Below are 16,053 nucleotides of genomic sequence, written 5' to 3' on the forward strand. Positions count from 1 at the left end.
GTAACAAATTTGAATCCTTGTTCCCAGGGCCCTGTCCAGTTCCTCCCACTTCCGTGCAGTCTCTTAACCAACCTCCTGTTACCCTAGAAGCCCCTGCCACACACGTCTGTCCTCGCCTTTAGGGGTCCTGCCCAGCTGGCGGGCCTTTAATCCTGTTCCTATCCATGAATTGACAAATCCCTAACCTCCCTGTTTGTGTCGCCTAACTTCCAGGCCCCCTTCTTCGGCGGAGTTCGAGCTCCAGCCCACACCCACCCCGAAATGGGTTTGACCCACCCACACCGCCCCATCCAGGCCCCGAATCCAACCTCTGGAGTGACCTTACCGATGTCCGCCCCTCTCCGGTCCCTCGCCACCCCCGGCCCCTCGCTCCGCCGCGCTTGGCCGCCGGCGGGAGGGGCGGGTGGCGGAGGCGCGCGGCGGGTGCGGGCGCGCTGGAGGCGGGGGCCGCGGGGGCGCGCGCGCGGGCGCGCCGGCCGGGCCTGCCCCTCCGAGGCGCCGTAGCGCGGGAGGGAGGCGGCGGCGCTGTGGTCCATCGGTCCTCGGGTCCGTGGGTCTGCCCGGCCGCCCGGCCCCGCCCTGCCCCCCGGGGCGGCTCGGCTCCATGGCCCGCGGCGGCGGCGGGAGGCGGCCCGGGGGCCGCAGGGGCCGCTGACCGGGCGGCGGGAGGCGGCGGGGCCGGGCCATGGGGGACGGAGCCGTCCGCAGCCGCGGGAGCCGGGAACCCAGCCCGAGCAGGAGCGGCACCCCCTGCTGAGCCCCGAGCGCCGGGTGAGAGGGGTGCGCGCGCGGCCCCCAGCCCAGGGCCCCGACATTCCAGACCCGGCCCCGCCAGGAGCGCCCAGAGCGCGGCCCCGCGATCCCCGCCCAGGAGCCGGTGAGAGGCGCCGGCGGTCAGACCCCGGCCTGGCGTTTCCCCACCCCACCCCCACCCCTCCCCCTCGGCTCCCCCCGGACTCTTCTGCCCGCCCCCTGCCAGCCTCCCTTATTGTCCTCGCTCGCCCCGGCCTCGTGGCTCGGGGAGGCGCTCCACTCACGTTTCCCCCTTGGCTCGGCCCCCGCCCCCCATCCACGCCCCCCCCCCCGCCCCCCGCCCCGGCTCCACACCCACCCGGTCTTCGCTGCCTCCCCCGTCCCGGGAGCCACGTGTTCAGGCCGCTCTGTCTTCCAGCCCCGCCCAAGCGCACCTCGCAGCCTGGCCGCCAGCCTGACCCAGAACCCCTGCCCGGGAGGGAGGGGTGGGAATGTTTGCACGTGGGGCCGGGCGTCTGAGCTGCCGGGGAGCCTGCATGCATGGCTGTGTACATCGAGGAGCAGCGGCTTTGTTTGTGAGTGTGTGACTCTGCGTTACTGTTACTGTCGCTGGGGTGTGTCTGTGACTCTATATGTAGTTCTCTGTGTGTCCTGAGTGCAGGTGACTTTAGCTGGGACTCAGGTATCTGTGGTTGTGTGCTGCTGGGTATCTGTGAGACTCAGCCTGCTTCCTGAAGCATTGCCAGAAGTGTTGGTGCTCTGTTGGAACCGCAGCTGGAGCTGTGGCCCAGGCAGACCCTTTCCTGCCTGCTGGTGCTGGACCCACCTCCAGGGCCCATATGTTCCTTCTTCTGGGAATCAGCACGAGCAGTGCTGCGCAGGCGCCAGAAAGTTCATCCCAATCCTTGAGGTCTTAGAGGAGGGGTGTCTCATGCCCCACCCTGTATTTTGACCTCGTGCTCCGGACGGAAGGGAGCCCATAAACATCTCGTTCGTATTTGGGCCTCCTGGATGCTGAGGGCCACTTCCCAGCCTGGTCCTAGTTGGCCCGGCCTACTTGCCACTGGTACCTATCCAACCCAACCACTGCCCACCATGCTTCTGGGAAGACTAACTGATGTCGTGAGTACTAAGCCCCCTTGCATGGTGGGTACTCAATAAATGGTCTCCCTTCCCCAGACCACGAGTCCTGGGTTGAGGATGCTACCCTGTGGGGTGTTGTCCTCTGGGGGCGCAGGTACACATACGGGTCTGCAGATAAACGTGTTTCCGTGTTGAGGTATGAACCAGTGTGACTAGAAGTCATGTGTCCGTGTTTCTGAGAACACATGGGAGTGTGTGTCAAGACATACGGTAAGGGCGTGCACCTGAGTGTGAGAGTGCATGAGGCTGTGCTTGTGTGTATGCGTGTCCGCAAGGACAACGAATGTACACCTATGTGGGTTAGTACTCAGGTGTGTGAGGATGTGTGAGTAGTGAGTTGCCAGGGACCGTGTCTGTGTATCTGTTTGCAGGTAGAATGTGAGCCCGTGAGTATCACAGGGTACGAGCAGGTAAGTGTGAGGATGTGGATCCGTGAGTGTGAGCAGCGGGCGGGAGAGGGGTGGGTAGCCTTGCCCACAGGGCCCTGACCTTCTGGGTCTGTTTCTCTCTTCCCCCTGTGCAGGCCGGCAGCCGGATGCCCGGGCCCATCGGGCGGGCCGGCGGCCGCCTGCGGGATGAGCAGACTGCTGGGGGGGACGCTGGAGCGCGTGTGCAAGGCTGTGCTCCTTCTCTGCCTGCTGCACTTTCTTGTGGCCGTCATCCTCTACTTTGACGTCTACGCCCAGCACCTGGCCTTCTTCAGCCGCTTCAGTGCTCGGGGCCCTGCCCGTGCCCTCCACCCAGCTGCCAGCAGCAGCACCAACTTCTCTCGGCCCAACGCCACTGCCCCCAGCTCGGGGCTTCCTGAGGCTCCCAGTGCCCGGCCAGGCCCCACGGCTCCCATCCTGCCTCCCTGTCCTGACTCGCCGCCTGGTCTTGGTGAGCCTGCAGGGTGGGGCCTGCCTATTGGGGTGGGCAGAAGACCTGACCATTTTGATTTGGAGAATGACCCATGGGAGCGCTGGGGCTCCGGGTCTGTCGCCAGAGGGCTGTTCCTGGGGTTCCCTTGCCCACCCCTGGGCTGCGGGAGAGGGCTGGTGTCCCTGGATTCTGATGAAGGCCTGATTCCCGCTACCATCCTGCCTGCAGTGGGCCGACTGCTGATTGAGTTCACCTCACCCATGCCACTGGAGCGGGTGCAGAGGGAGAACCCAGGCGTGCTTCTGGGCGGCCGCTATACGCCACCTGACTGCACGCCCGCCCAGACAGTGGCAGTCATCATCCCCTTTCGACACCGGGAGCACCACCTACGCTACTGGCTCCACTACCTGCACCCCATCCTGAGGCGACAGCGGCTGCGCTATGGCGTCTACGTCATCAACCAGGTGTGCTTCCTGTGGCCCCAGGCCGCGCACCAGCCACCAGGGAACCCATAAGCACCTGTAGGTGTGGGGACCCACGTGCCTTGTGGGGCATCCGTGGGGTTGGGGGCATCCGTGGGTTCTTGTCTGCCTATGGTTGTGTGGAGCCGTGGATGTACGCCTGGGGCTACGTGTACGCCCATGCACACACAGGAAGGTTTGCGTGTGTGTGAAGAGGAGTGTGCGCGTGCGAATGTTGGCACGCACACTGACAGGCGTGTGCATGGCCTCAATGGGGATGAGCCCTGTTGTCTACGGTTGACAGGCCCCGCCCCATGGAGGTGGAAATGTAGGGTCTGCTGGCTGTGAGGAGATGTGGAGGAGCCCCAGGAGAGGGAGAGTTAGACCCTGAAAGAGAAATGGAGTCTGCATCAGGGCCAAGGCCATAGCAGAGGCCCGGGAACTCAGCTTAGTGTCTAAGCCTTCCCATGGGCCTCGCTGGGGCTGGCTGCTGGGGTCTGGGGAGGATGCGATCAGGTCCTCCTTCCCATACTTGGGACTCCCATACTTGGACTTGGATCTCTGTAGACTCCAGGAAGATGGTGTGAGATGAGTTGGAGCAGGGCGCTGTGGGAGCACATAGAGGCCTTGTCCAGCCCTGAGGGATGAACAGGCATCAGCCAACAGACAGACTGGAGGCCCCAGGCCCCAGTGAGAGAATGGGTCTCGTGTGTTCGGGAACTGTTGGCTGAGGTGTGGAGTCCAACGTGTAGGGTGGGTAGCGAAGATGATGCTGGAGTTGCTGGTGGAGGCCAAATCCAGAAGGGTCTCTGGAGGCATGTGAAGCAATTGAGCCCCAGGTAATGGGGCACCACTGGAAGGTTCTAAACAGGGAGTGGTGTGTACGTTTCTTAGTGGGAAGATTGCTCTGCCAGGGCACCTCGAGGGTTTCTTCTTGGCTGTTTGCCAGGTGCTTGGCTGCACCTGTGAGTGAGATGGGAGCACAGGAGCTGGGCCAGTCTGGGGGATAACATGACTCTGAATTCTTTTTTGCATGTGATGAGTTTGAGTGTCTGGGTGAAGTATGAGAGGAATGTTCAGGAGGCAGTTGGACCAGGAGTGAGGCCTGAGGTGCAGAGAGGGATCTGGGAGCCACCAGCATGCACATGGTCCTTAAAACCCAACAACATCCAACCTGCCCAGGGAGCATGGGACCCGAGAGGAGAAAACCAGTATGTAAGGGACGGGTGGAGAAAGGGACAGTGCCACAGAGGCTGTGAAGGTTGGCCAGAAATGTTCAAGGAGCCCCTGGAGAGTGTGGTGTCCCAGAGGCCCAGGAATAAGTGTCCAGAAGGAAGCATGGTGGCTACGTGAGTATTGCCGGGGGAGTGAGGATGTGGACTAAGAAGCGTCCAGTGGATTTAGCAACAAGGTGGGCCCAGCGAGAGCCATTTCAGGGGCATGGTGGGGGCGGAAGCAGATTGCAGTGGGTTGAAGAAGGAATCAGATTTGACAAAATGGAAATAGCCAATTGGAGACAACTCTTTAAAAAACTACTCTGCTGAGAAGGGAAGGCAAAGGTAGGGCGGTGGCTAGAGAGAGGTTTATTTTTCAGATGGGGTAAAATTGAGCGTGCTTATGAGCTGCGTGGGAGAAACCTAGGGCTCCTGGCTGGTGAGAGAGGTCAGAAAGGAGAGCCGATGAGCCAGGAGAAAACACAGAGTTGCTGCAAGGGCTGGTAGGAGAGAAGTGAAGGGCCGGGAGGAAAGAGAGCAAGCAGGGCTAGGTGGTTTAGGGGAGCAGCTCCCACCCCGTCAGGCCCAGGTTGGCTGGTGGGAAGGAGGGGTCAGGATTCCTCTTCTTCTTCCAGCAGGGCCCACCCTCTCCAGTCTGGCTCCAGTCTGTAATTTATGAGTTGGGACAGGGGCTCGGGGTCACCTCCTTCCATGGGATCCTCCTCGCTCTGGCCAGAATTTGGAGCTTGGGCCTGCATGGCCAGGAACCCAGCCTCAAGGAGGCCTGGCCCTGCAGCCCTATTTCTCAGGGGACCCCCAGGCTCACTGGGCCATGGCTGCCTGTATACCCTGTGCTTGTCATTTTGCTGGGGAGACCAGTGAATCTAGCCAGGTCCTGTCCCAGTCCCAGAGGCTGCCCAGGGAGTTGGATGTGGATCCAGATGAGCCAGAGGGGGCAGGTGGCTGAGACTTAGTGGCTCAGTCCCCATTGTTTCTTTACCTTAGACACTGGTCATTTGGGGCATTCATTGTTCATCTCATTTTGTGACTGTGCTCAGCAGGGATACAGGGCTGCTCTTCTCTAAGGTTCCCACCAGCACAAAGATGATGCCTGGCATCAAGGACAGGGCTGTAGGGTGTGCTGGAATGTAGGGGTGAAAGGAGTGAAATGAGAGCTCTGAATCACAGTTTACCCAGACACTGGCATAAGTGAGGCTCATAGGAAAGAATGAATAATTATGCTGAGGAGGGGAGGTTTGATCAGAGAGGCCTTGCCAGACATAAGCCTGATAAGCAGAGAAGGAGAGCATTCCAGAGCTAACACCGAGGCCTTGAGGCAGTAAAGCCTGGCATGTTCTGGGGCTGCTGAGGAACATAGTACAGCTGGGCCATGGGGTCTGAAGGCAGCAGCTAGAGAGGAGACTGGAGCCAGGTCATGGAAAGCCTTAGAAGTCAGGTCCAGGACAACAAGCTGGACTTAGGGGATCCACTCGGAGGGCAGGGCGGGGGCGGAGGGTAGTAGTAGGCCCCTGGGGACTTCTTGACAGTGGTAGAGTGGCAGGTGCCTGCCAGTCACAGGCCCAGAACTGACCTTTCCCCTGCGCCAACCCCAGCATGGTGAGGACACCTTCAATCGGGCCAAGCTGCTCAACGTGGGCTTCCTAGAGGCGCTGAAGGAGGATGCCACCTATGACTGCTTCATCTTCAGTGACGTGGACCTGGTCCCCATGGATGACCGAAACCTGTACCGCTGTGGTGACCAGCCCCGCCACTTTGCCATTGCCATGGACAAGTTTGGTTTCCGGTGAGGGCTCCTTTCTCAACTGGACCCAGACTCCCCATCCCTACTGTCTGCACCACACCCAGCGCCCCCTTGCTTCTGGCCCTTGTGGCACACTCTCCCCCACCCCATCTCTGGCCCTCCCTCTGGAATCCCCTCAGGCCTCTCACTGACACCTGCCCTTCCATGCCACAGGCTGCCTTATGCTGGGTACTTTGGAGGTGTGTCGGGCCTGAGTAAAGCCCAGTTTCTGAGAATCAATGGCTTCCCCAACGAGTACTGGGGCTGGGGTGGCGAGGATGACGACATCTTCAACCGGTGAGTAGGGGCGGGGCGGGAGTAGACCGGGTGCAGAAGGTGCAGCGCAGACTGGGCGAGGCTCCTTGCCCTTCCTGGTGCCTGCTCCAGCCCGTCTGTCCCCATCCCCAGGATCTCCCTGACTGGGATGAAGATCTCGCGCCCAGACATCCGCATAGGCCGCTACCGCATGATCAAGCACGACCGGGACAAGCATAACGAGCCCAACCCGCAGAGGTGACCCCAAGTGCCCTTAATCCCTTACTCCCTAGAAGTGACTCCCCAGCGCCTCTGATCCCCAGATATTTCCCCAAGGCCCCTGACCCTCGATTCCTAGAGATGACTCCCACATCCCTGATTCCTGTTCCCTAGCCCCTAGCTCAGCCTCACTCCAGACTTCTGTCCTCCTGATTCCGAGAGGTGACAGGAATGTAAAGGCAGGGCTCAAATCATCACCGAGTAGATTACATTCCCGTCGGTGTCCTCACAGACCTCCCTTGTGCCAGAGCAGATGGGACAAGAGATAGCAGGTGCCGGGCACAGCTCCTGGGCCTGGGGACCCAATAAAGGTGGCCTGAGCGATGTGGGGCAGGGCGCGGAAAGATAGTGCTGGCCTCTCTGAGACGGGAGTGGGCTGCTCCGTCCCCAAGGATGCAGCAATATTTGGTGTCTGGTGCTGGCTGGGAGGAGCACCTGAGGGCGCATGCAGTGTAGACCGGCACTTCCTGGCACTGCTTTAACCTTGGTGGGAGGGGGGCCCAGAGCCAGTCCCAGCTGGACATCCCATGTGAAGTTCATTCCAGGGAGGGAAACAGGCAGTTGCAGCACAAGGTTCAGGGCATGTACTGTCCTGGCAGAAAGAGGGAGTGATGGTGGGAGTCCTCCTGGAGGAGGTGATGGTAAACTCGGAACTTGGAAAGGTTATTTATTCAATAGGTACTTGTCACACACCTGCCTTGGGCACAGTGCTATCTTCACCAGGCTAGTGGAGGTGGTCAGTTTGAAAAGGAATAGCATTTGCAGGAGTCTGAAACGTGAACATGCCGAGAGTCTGAAAGTCTGGTATTACAATCTCTGAAGGCTGGGAGTGACAGTAGAGGGGTCAGTGCTGGGTGTTTGGGGTCGCATATCCCAAGATGAGAGTTTCACTTTTGTCCCAGGGGCACTGGGGAGTCACAGAAGGGCTTTAAGCAGGGGACGGGCAGGATGAGATTTGCGTTTGAAAGGATCACCCTTTGAGTTTGAAGAAGGTGAAGGGCTGGCAGAGCTGCTGGTGGGCCAGGAAGGGAGCCGACCAGGCTTGGAGGAATCCGCCGGGCCCAGGGGTGTGATAGGTGTGTGCCTGCTGTGCCCCCAGATGGAGCAGTAGGCTTGTTCTGTTCTGAACCCAGGATATAAGAGTGGGGAGGTCGGTTGCAGCACCAGTGGAAGGTTGACATTTGGCAGGAGCATGAAGCACAGGGCACGGGGAGCTGATGAAAGAGCAGTTCAGATAACAGACGTGGTGAGCGGGGGAGGGAGAAGAGGGGCTGCAGGGCATCCAAGGGAGAGTGCTCGGTGTTGGGATGGCTCCAGAGAGGGATCCAAGCCGAGCTCGGAAGGACCGGAAAGGTCCAAACAGTTGGGATGAGGGTGGGAGCAGAGCTCTAGAAGCACATGCCAGGAGCCTAGGTCCTGTTTCAGGCCTAGGTGTCATCATCAGTTCGTGATATCTGCCTTGGGTGAGGACGTGGCAAAACAGCACAGCATTTCTGGCTTAAGGAACTCTGGATGGTGGTCCCATCCACCCAGTTGCTTTTGCCTCAGATCCCATTCTCCTGGATTCTTCTTTCACGCACCCTCCATGTCTAAACCATCAGAAAGTCGTGTCCGTGCCATTCCCAAAACACATCTGAGCCCATCCACCTCTCCCTCCACCGCCTCTGTCATTTTGTCTGGACTACTGCAGTGGCCTCTCACCAGCTTCCGTTTCCCCTTGCCCTTCTGCAGTTCACATCCTCTGCCCCCCCACCCCCACCCGACCCCACCAATGGGCTAAAAATCCCTGTCTTCTCACTCACAGAATAAAAAAACTGCTTCCTCTGACTTACATAGCCCCGCCTCTACATGCTCTAGCCTCCATGCTATTCCTAAGCCCTTGGCCCATTAAGCTCTAACCCCTTGCTGTGCAAATTCTCATTCCCAGTTTAGGGTCAGGATATGCTTACTTCTGCCCGAATGCTCTTCCCCTGCTGTCAGTGTGGTGTCACATGTTCACCCCTTCCAAGGCAGCCATCTTGGTCTCCCTCTCCTGTTTCCCTTAGCACCCGGATGTGTTCCTTGTCTGTTACCTGTCTTCCCTAGTGGAATAGACTTGCCATGAGAGGAAGAACCTTACTGTCCTGTTCATGGCTGTGTCTCTGGTACTTAGAGCAGAGCCTGGCACTTGGGGACTGCTCAGTAAGTAAGTGGTGAGGGACAGGGAAGATAGCACAGAGAAGAGGGGCTTGGGGAGTGAAGATGATGACCCGACACAAGACACATCACATTTGAGGTGCCTGTGGGTTACCCATGTCTGGGTCTAAGGCTTGGAAGAAAAGTCTGAGATGAGAGAGATTTGTGAGGGTGTCACAGTTCTGGATTCAAGGGTTTAAGATCTCTGTTCTGAAGGCAGATGCCAGAGCAAAAGGGCTCCAAGCAGGTGACGGGCAGAGGGGGTGGTGAGAGAACGGAGTCATCCCTGGAAGAAGCCAGGGTGGTTTGAGCCTTAGCCCAGAAATCTCATACTAGGTTTACTGGGTTTACTGGGTAACCCTGATCTGGACCCACTTCCATCTTATCTAGGTTTACCAAGATTCAAAACACGAAGCTGACCATGAAGCGGGATGGCATCGGGTCAGTGCGGTACCAGGTCTTGGAGGTGTCTCGGCAACCGCTCTTCACCAATATCACAGTGGACATTGGGCGGCCCCCATCATGGCCCCCTCGGGGCTGATACTAATGGACAAAGGCTCCCAGTGCCAAGGATTGCCTGCCAGAGGACTGACCTATATAGCCTGGCTGGTGGTTGCTCTATGGGGGATCTCCCAGGACTGAGACTGTGGGCTCTGTTTCCGGAGGGTCTTCAATAGGCCCCCCCTGCAGCTGCACCTGGAAGTTTCAGAACCTACTCTGGGGGACTTCCAACCTGGGCAAGCCCCTCAAGTGTGGCCCTCTCTGGGGTCAACCCTTCTTCCTGCCCCTTCCTCCCCAGCCCAGCCCTCCCTCGCCGTCAGGGTCGGGCCAGCCCCTGCACTGCCTCACCGAGTGGCCTGGGCTAGGTCACTCCACCTCTCTGTGCCTCAGTTTCTCCCCCCTTGAGTCCCCCTAGGGCCTGGAAGAGTGGGAGGTATGACTAGGGGGCAGTGTCGCTTCCAGGGGGAATTCTCAGACCTGAGGATCCCCCGTACTCCCAGGGGAGGGGAAACCTTTTTCATTCAACATTGTAGGGGCAAACTCTGGTGCGCCCCCTGCTGAGGAGCAGCCCCAGGAGGGGACCAGAGGGGGTGCTGTGTCGCTGCCCGGGATCTTGGGGTTGGGCTTTGCATGCGGGGCAGGCGGGGCTTAGATCAGCCAGTCAGGTTCTTGCCTCCCTGTCTCGGAGAGAAGGCAGTAGCCCCAGGGCCGGCTCGTTGTTTGTACATTGCACAGAAACTTGTGTGGGTGCTTTAGTAAAAAACGTGAATGGAGCAGCCCCTTTGTCTGCTTGGGGTTGGGGATCTAGGTCCCTCTGTGTGTTGTGGGAGGGCACCTGGCCCAATTCTTCTGTCTGGCCCGGGCTGTCCTGGTTCCCCAGGCCCCTCCAAGCGCAGTCGCTCGCGAGACTTCCGCCGACCCTAAGAGGAAAGGTTTACCCTGCCGCTGCCTCCGGGCTAGGGGAGGCAACGAAGTAATAATCCCAGGGGGAATCCCATTTCTGGGTTCTTCCCACCTGCCCCGAAGCCGAATGCTGCCCAGAGATGAGCCCACAGCGCTTGGCGTCAGAGCTCTGTGGATGGTCGGACTTCCAAACCACCTGCCTCCGCCGTGGGTCCGACTCCCCGCGAGCTGGCGCCGCCCACCCCACCTGGGATGGCTAGGGGCGGGGCCTGGGTAGCGGCGCGGTTTCCCGGGTGACGGCCACGCGGAAGAGGCGGGGCTAGGGCCCTGGTCTCCACTGCCCGGCTCCTGGGGGCCGTGACCGGGAATCGCGGCCCCGAGAGTCAGGCAGAAGCGGGGCAGAAGGGACAGCGCCAGAGGCCAGTGCTCCCAACCCAGTAATTCCAGTCTCTGACTGGCGGCAGAACAAGGGTGGGGCTTGGGAGAGGCCGGCGAACGCGACAAGCTTGAAGGCGTGGCCCGCGAGGCCAGCGAGGGGCAGGGCCCAGCCTTGGACTACCAGCCTTGTAGTGATGCTGCGCTCCGACCTGCTCTCCCGCAGGTCGGAGCCTGGGGCCGCTTGTCGCGGAGTGGCGGCGCGGGCAGGCCATGTCTTGGGACTCCCCGTCGCTGTGGGTGCTGGTAGAGGAGCACGTTCCGCTCCCGGAGCGGCCCGAAGTGAAGAGGATTCTGGGGGAGACGACGGTGGACCTGAGCCTGGAACTGCGGGCAGAGGTGGGGAGTGGGCTGATGGGTCACTCCAGGCCTGTCCCACGATTCGGGTGATTTCCCCACCTCCTCCGGATCCCTGGCCCTGCCCGATAACTCTCGAGATCTTGCTGCATCTCACTGTCCGCCCAGCCCTCTTGACTCCTCTCTGCCCCTCAGTCCCCCAGCCCCCTTCACGCCCGTCACTTCTCTGCCCAGTCGCAAGGTGTCCCAGCTCTCCTTGCAGGTGGTGATGCTACAGTCACTGCTCCGTGAGGCTCGATCCTCCCAAGCCTCTGGCTCCCGACCCACCTCTGACCCCTCCTCCCTTCTGGCACCACCGCCCCTCCTAAGAGACCTCGTGCGCCAGGAACTGAGACAGCTGCTCCTTGGTCTCCGCCAGAAGGCCATCTGCGAGGGCAGGTGGGAACCTCAGACCTAGGGCTAAGCCCCACAGCAAAACTAAGAGGGGCTAGCCCTGTGCCTGATAAGGGGCCAGGATTGCCTTCCTGTGGTTCCCTGGAAGGAGCCTCGGAGTTTCTTTCTGTGATCTTCTGCAGAGACCAGACCCAGGCTTGGATCCAGTATAGCCCCAGGGTCCTGCGCTTTGCCCTGGAGGAGCCTGGGTGTGATTTGCCAGAACAGGAGATATTCCAGATGAGAGCTGGTGAATCCAGGTAAAGTGGAGGTGAATCTAGGTAGGAGAGGAGGGATCGCTCCCTGCTTAGCAGAGGGCCCCAGCCAGCTGGTGGGTTCCACCTGGCTCCACGGAGAAGTTCCTGGCCTGGAGCTGGATCTCCTACAACCACATGTATGGATCAGTGAGGGCTGGGTTAGAGAGCGCTGGGGACCAAATGAAAGAAGTGAGAAAGGAGCAAATTCGTAAGTGAATGGAAGCAGCCACTTATTTCTAGTTCTGACACAACTCTGTGGGGAGCAGTGGCCCCCTTTTACAGATGAGGAAACTAAAACTCAGAAGGGATACTCGATTTGCACAAGGTCACACACACTGAAGGGTGGCAGAGTCCATTTGCAAACCCAGGCTCCAGAACTCCTCCCCTTTTGCACTATGTTATGTTGCCTTTGTGAGAAAAGACACAGGATTATCTGGGAGAAGTGGCATTCGTGTCCTGAAGGCCTGGGGTGAGGCAACATGGGGGGGGGGGGGTCGTGATGTTGGCCTCATCTGCCAGCAGCAGTCAGAGGGACCTCAGCGTCATCAAGGACCAGCTGAACGTGTCCAGCATCGACCAGGTTGCCAGACACCTGCGGTGAGGCCCCTGAGTGTGCGTGGTGAGGGTGAAGACAGGGAGGATGGGACTGGGACCAGTCTTGAAGTACTGGGACTGGACTGTGAGAGAGGAGGAGGAGGCTGCACACCTGGTGAGGAGACCAGGAGGGGAAGGCTGAGAGGTGGAAAGGGCAGATTGCTGCAGGGCCTGTGCAGTTGCTGCCAGGAAGTGGTTAATGATGGATGCCAGCAGGCGCTGAGCCCCGAGGATTTTTATCCTGAGGTGGGGAACCACAGAAGGGTTTTGAGAAGGGGAATGGCCGTGATGCAGGGCAGAATGGAGGCAGGACGAGGCCCATGCAGTAGAGGATGGTGGGCACTGTGAGATAGGCAAGGGACGGACACATCCTGCTCAGGGAGAGGCCCGCAAGGGCTGGAAGGCTGGGCCAGCACCTGGCCACAGAGAGCAAGGTGGGCTGAGGAAGGAGGGCCTGGTGGAGGTGAAAGCTGGAGGTTAGCGCTATGTGGACGGCTCAGCTGAGACAGTCCTGTGGCACTGGTCCTGGCTGCCTTACTCCCATGTGTCCCAGGAGCCTCCTGGAGGAGGAGTGTCACACGTTGGAGAGGATGATCCCCATCCTACAGGTGAGCTGCGGCCCTGGGCTTCGCTGCCCAGAGCCCTTCTGCCGAGTGGACACACCTACCTCTCACCTGGTGTGTGAGACCCACAAACGGCCATGTCCATGTGCGTATGTGCATGTAAAGGTGTGCGAGTCCTGTGTCCTTTTCTCACACGTGCACGTTCCCTGTGTGTGTGTGAATCCAGAAGATTCTGGTTGAGCCCCTAAGTCCAAGGTCAGCACTTTTAGATTAACTTGTGAAATTTGCCCCTGGTCCTTGGCTCCTTCCCTTCCCTAAGTCTGAGTCCAAGCCAGCCAGCACTTTACCAAGCTGGGCTTTTTGGGCGGAGGGTGGGAGTGTGCTGTCCCCAGGGACTGCCTGGGCTGGTTTTGGGGTCCCGCCATGGGATCATGGCCTCTGTATCCTGCCCTGCCCCTCCCCTGCCTGTGGCCGGGGCCCTGAGCCAGCTCTCCCTGCAGCGCCGCCTGGAAGAGGAGTATCCAGGGGCATCCCAGCCCTCTGAGGCCACCCTAGAGCCCACCCTGGCAGGTAAGGATCCCAAGTGGACCCCAGAGCACCCAGCCTGCTGCCCCCTGCCCCACACTTGTACACACCCTGGAACTGCTGGGTGCTGTGACTCAGGTACACCTGTCCTCCAGAGCTACGGGAACAGAAGGTGGCCATGCAACAAGAGCTGCAGGTGCCTCTGAGGCCTTCCTGTGTCTCTTCCAGCCACAGGTAAACCGGAGCAGGTGGATGGCTGACAGGGTAGGCCTAGGGTCAGGCCACTGCTCACTCACAGCTACTCTTTCCTGTTCAGGCAGCAGCCCGCGGGGTCCTCCAAGGGTCTCAGACCCTTGCCTTGCCTCCGTGGCGCTTCTGGAGTTTGGGCTGAGCCTCTCCGGTGCTGCCTGCCTGCCCCTCCTCTGGAGCGCTGCCCCCGACCTCGAGGCCTGACTACCACCTGCCGCTGGGGACGGAAGCTTCGGCGCAGCCCTGGGAAAAGGCCAGCTTCTACTCCAATGTCCAGTACAGCACCCCAGGCCCCAACCTGAACGACCGGTCACAAAGTAGGCTTCGGCTCCTGGTGGAACTCGCCCCATCCGCTGCTGCCACCTCTCAGCTGCCGTGGCCCAGCCCGGTTCAGATCTCGTCTTGGTTGGATGGGCCCTGGCCAGGACGCCAAGGCTGTCTGTCTGTCTGGCCCTTGCCCCACCCCCTCGCCAAGTCCCTAGTGTCTGCTTCTGACAATCATAGCCTTTGGCCTTTCTTCTCCCAGCCCTCCACAAACTCTTGGCAGGCAGAGGTCTCATCCCAGCCCCAACTCTTGTCCCCCTGGGGGACTCACACAAAGCACAGCAGCAGCTCAGAGACAGGAATAGAAATTTCATTAAAATCTATGGACTTTAAAATCCTAGTGGTGCACGGATGGGTAGGGGTGGGCGGTGCACCGTTATTGCTACAGAGGATTAGAGGCGGCTGTTCTGGGGCTGTCACTGCACAGAGGGGCACAGAGGTTGGACAGACAGACACTGCAGGGGGAGGGAGCTCTGGCTCCAGAGAGGGGATGGGGCACGCAGGCTGGGGCCATTTGGCACATGAACAAGGGCAGCCCAGTTTGGGAAGCCTGGGCCTTCCTTTCGCCTGGTGGAGGGAGGGCAAAGGGGTTTCATGTAAGGTCCCCTTCCCCAGGGCTCTGGGTTCAAACCTCCTGCTGAGCAGCACCCCACCCCTACCCCCCAGAAACTAGTGCTTTGGGCAGGCTGCTGGGTCATGGGCCTCTGCTGGCTGGGCCTGACAGCTAGGGCTGGTATGAGGTGTGGAGACCCCAGAGCAGCCAAGTGAGGTCCAGGCAGGCCTGGAAGACAGAGGGGGCCCAAGGCTGGGGGCATGAGAGTGGCAACCACGATAATACAATTTTTACAAAAATAATTACACAGACAAACAGGGCTGGGTGGCACAGCCTGACGAGTAACACTGTATAGCCCCTTAGCCCGTCACCCTGCTCCCAGGTAGGAAGACCCAAATTTGCCTGGGCAGGGCTGGGGTCTGCTCTGAGGGCAGGAACACTGGTCAGGAGGCTGGAGGCCTAAGGAGGGGGACAGGTAGGGGGCCAACCTAGAACCTCAGCTCAGGGCAGAGTGTGGGGGCATCAGAGGCCATGTAAAGCCCAGCAGATCTCTGGGGACCTGGCCTGAGACCCCTCCAAAGTGCTTTGGGCCCCCCACCGACCCTCCCATCGCCCACACCCATCCCCAGCTGCCATCTTGGCATCCAAGGGACCTGTAAACACTGGGGACACGAGCACAAATGACCACGCTACCAGTGATGGCCAAGGTGACAGCAGCCACCCTGGCCAGGGCATGGCAGGGGCAGGCAGTGACACCTGTCCCGTCTCCCCAGTCTCTGTGGTGGGAGCATGGGCGGGGGTGGGGCACTCCCCGGGCAGCTGTGCTCATATCCGGGAGTCCTGCAGACGGCTAGAGCTGTTACTGCCCACCATGGGGATCTGGGCTTTGTCTGGGTGCAGCGGCTGGACCTCAAGACCATCTTCAGGAGAGGGCGGTATGGTGGGGGCATAGCGTCCAGTCCGGTGCTCCAGGAGGGCGGGGCCCCAGTCTCTGCTTGGCTTTGTGGCATTTTTCAAACGCTGCAGGAGAGGTAGACATGGGGGGTGGGCAGGGCACTTCAGAAAGAAGCCATTAAGCCCCATCCACCCACCCCCTCCCAGTTCAGCTAGCTGCTGCCTGCCCCCACCCCTCACCTGGAGGAGGGTGTCCCCATCTGTGCGGCAGAGCTGGAACAGGGCATAGAGAGGGATGCAAATGACGGAGGACAGAGCCAGAAGAAAGCCGATGGCCACAGCCCAGCCTGGATACTGGTAGTGGTTGTAGGTGATTGGCTGGTACTGGATCACCGTGAAAATGAGAATGAACTGCAGAGAGGAGGGATGGGAGTGCACGTGAGGCCTGCCCAGTACTCTCCACCCCCGCCTTTCCCCGGGGCTCGGTCCTCCTCTCAGCACTCCTTCCCTTCCTCTCCAGTTTCCCAAACTAGAAAGAGACATTTTTTGGGGAAGGACAGGGGCAAAGTCAAGTTTTGGGTAGT

General features: G+C 59.9%; 3 protein-coding genes across 15 annotated transcripts in view; 2 read left to right on the forward strand and 1 right to left on the reverse strand.

Moving 5' to 3' along the window:
- Nucleotides 1–684: 684 nt before the first annotated feature.
- B4GALT2 (beta-1,4-galactosyltransferase 2) lies at nucleotides 685–10,216 on the forward strand. 4 transcript variants are annotated; one of them, XM_042996954.1, is made up of 8 exons: nucleotides 685–877; nucleotides 1,172–1,328; nucleotides 2,420–2,775; nucleotides 2,986–3,221; nucleotides 6,046–6,236; nucleotides 6,408–6,530; nucleotides 6,642–6,746; nucleotides 9,333–10,216. In XM_042996954.1, exons 2-8 carry the CDS (start codon nucleotides 1,294–1,296, stop codon nucleotides 9,481–9,483), a joined length of 1,197 nt encoding a protein of 398 aa, XP_042852888.1. In that variant the 5' UTR covers nucleotides 685–877; nucleotides 1,172–1,293; the 3' UTR covers nucleotides 9,484–10,216. The 4 variants fall into 4 exon arrangements, with proteins under 4 accessions (XP_042852888.1, XP_042852891.1, XP_042852889.1 ...); XM_042996957.1 differs by lacking the exon at nucleotides 1,172–1,328 and having other exon boundaries at nucleotides 685–771; XM_042996955.1 differs by lacking the exon at nucleotides 1,172–1,328 and having other exon boundaries at nucleotides 686–877.
- Nucleotides 10,217–10,664: 448 nt separating this feature from the next.
- Nucleotides 10,665–14,357, forward strand: CCDC24 (coiled-coil domain containing 24). 7 transcript variants are annotated; one of them, XM_042996887.1, is made up of 9 exons: nucleotides 10,665–10,817; nucleotides 10,948–11,120; nucleotides 11,341–11,516; nucleotides 11,654–11,770; nucleotides 12,287–12,364; nucleotides 12,915–12,969; nucleotides 13,425–13,494; nucleotides 13,605–13,683; nucleotides 13,766–14,357. In XM_042996887.1, the coding sequence occupies exons 2-9, from the start codon at nucleotides 10,995–10,997 to the stop codon at nucleotides 13,998–14,000; spliced, it is 936 nt and encodes a 311-aa protein (XP_042852821.1). In that variant the 5' UTR covers nucleotides 10,665–10,817; nucleotides 10,948–10,994; the 3' UTR covers nucleotides 14,001–14,357. The 7 variants fall into 7 exon arrangements, with proteins under 7 accessions (XP_042852821.1, XP_042852822.1, XP_042852823.1 ...); XM_042996888.1 differs by having other exon boundaries at nucleotides 10,665–10,783; XM_042996889.1 differs by having other exon boundaries at nucleotides 10,665–10,765.
- Nucleotides 14,358–14,445: 88 nt separating this feature from the next.
- The window catches only part of SLC6A9 (solute carrier family 6 member 9), a 31,629-nt gene continuing 30,021 nt past the window's right edge, over nucleotides 14,446–16,053 (reverse strand). For 3 of the 4 annotated variants that reach the window (XM_042996886.1, XM_042996885.1, XM_042996883.1), the window contains 2 exons: nucleotides 15,710–15,880; nucleotides 14,446–15,631 (listed from right to left, as the gene is read on the reverse strand). In XM_042996886.1, coding sequence (XP_042852820.1) covers nucleotides 15,401–15,631; nucleotides 15,710–15,880 — 402 coding nt within the window. In that variant the 3' untranslated portion in view covers nucleotides 14,446–15,400. The remainder of the gene's footprint in view (nucleotides 15,632–15,709; nucleotides 15,881–16,053) is intronic. The other variant, XM_042996884.1, reaches the window with a different exon arrangement.

Source organism: Panthera tigris, chromosome C1, assembly GCF_018350195.1.
Source record: "Panthera tigris isolate Pti1 chromosome C1, P.tigris_Pti1_mat1.1, whole genome shotgun sequence".
Taxonomy (NCBI): Eukaryota; Metazoa; Chordata; class Mammalia; order Carnivora; family Felidae; genus Panthera; species Panthera tigris.

Bases quoted from the DNA above. Each gene is read 5' to 3' on its own strand.
- CCDC24 (XM_042996887.1), top strand. From the start codon at position 10,995: ATGTCTTGGGACTCCCCGTCGCTGTGGGTGCTGGTAGAGGAGCACGTT. The intron at 11,121-11,340 runs GTGGGGAGTGGG...CTCTCCTTGCAG, and splicing joins GCCTGGAACTGCGGGCAGAG to GTGGTGATGCTACAGTCACT. The intron at 11,517-11,653 runs GTGGGAACCTCA...GATCTTCTGCAG, and splicing joins AAGGCCATCTGCGAGGGCAG to AGACCAGACCCAGGCTTGGA.
- B4GALT2 (XM_042996954.1), top strand. From the start codon at position 1,294: ATGGCTGTGTACATCGAGGAGCAGCGGCTTTGTTT. The intron at 6,531-6,641 runs GTGAGTAGGGGC...CCCCATCCCCAG, and splicing joins GATGACGACATCTTCAACCG to GATCTCCCTGACTGGGATGA. The intron at 6,747-9,332 runs GTGACCCCAAGT...CATCTTATCTAG, and splicing joins AACGAGCCCAACCCGCAGAG to GTTTACCAAGATTCAAAACA.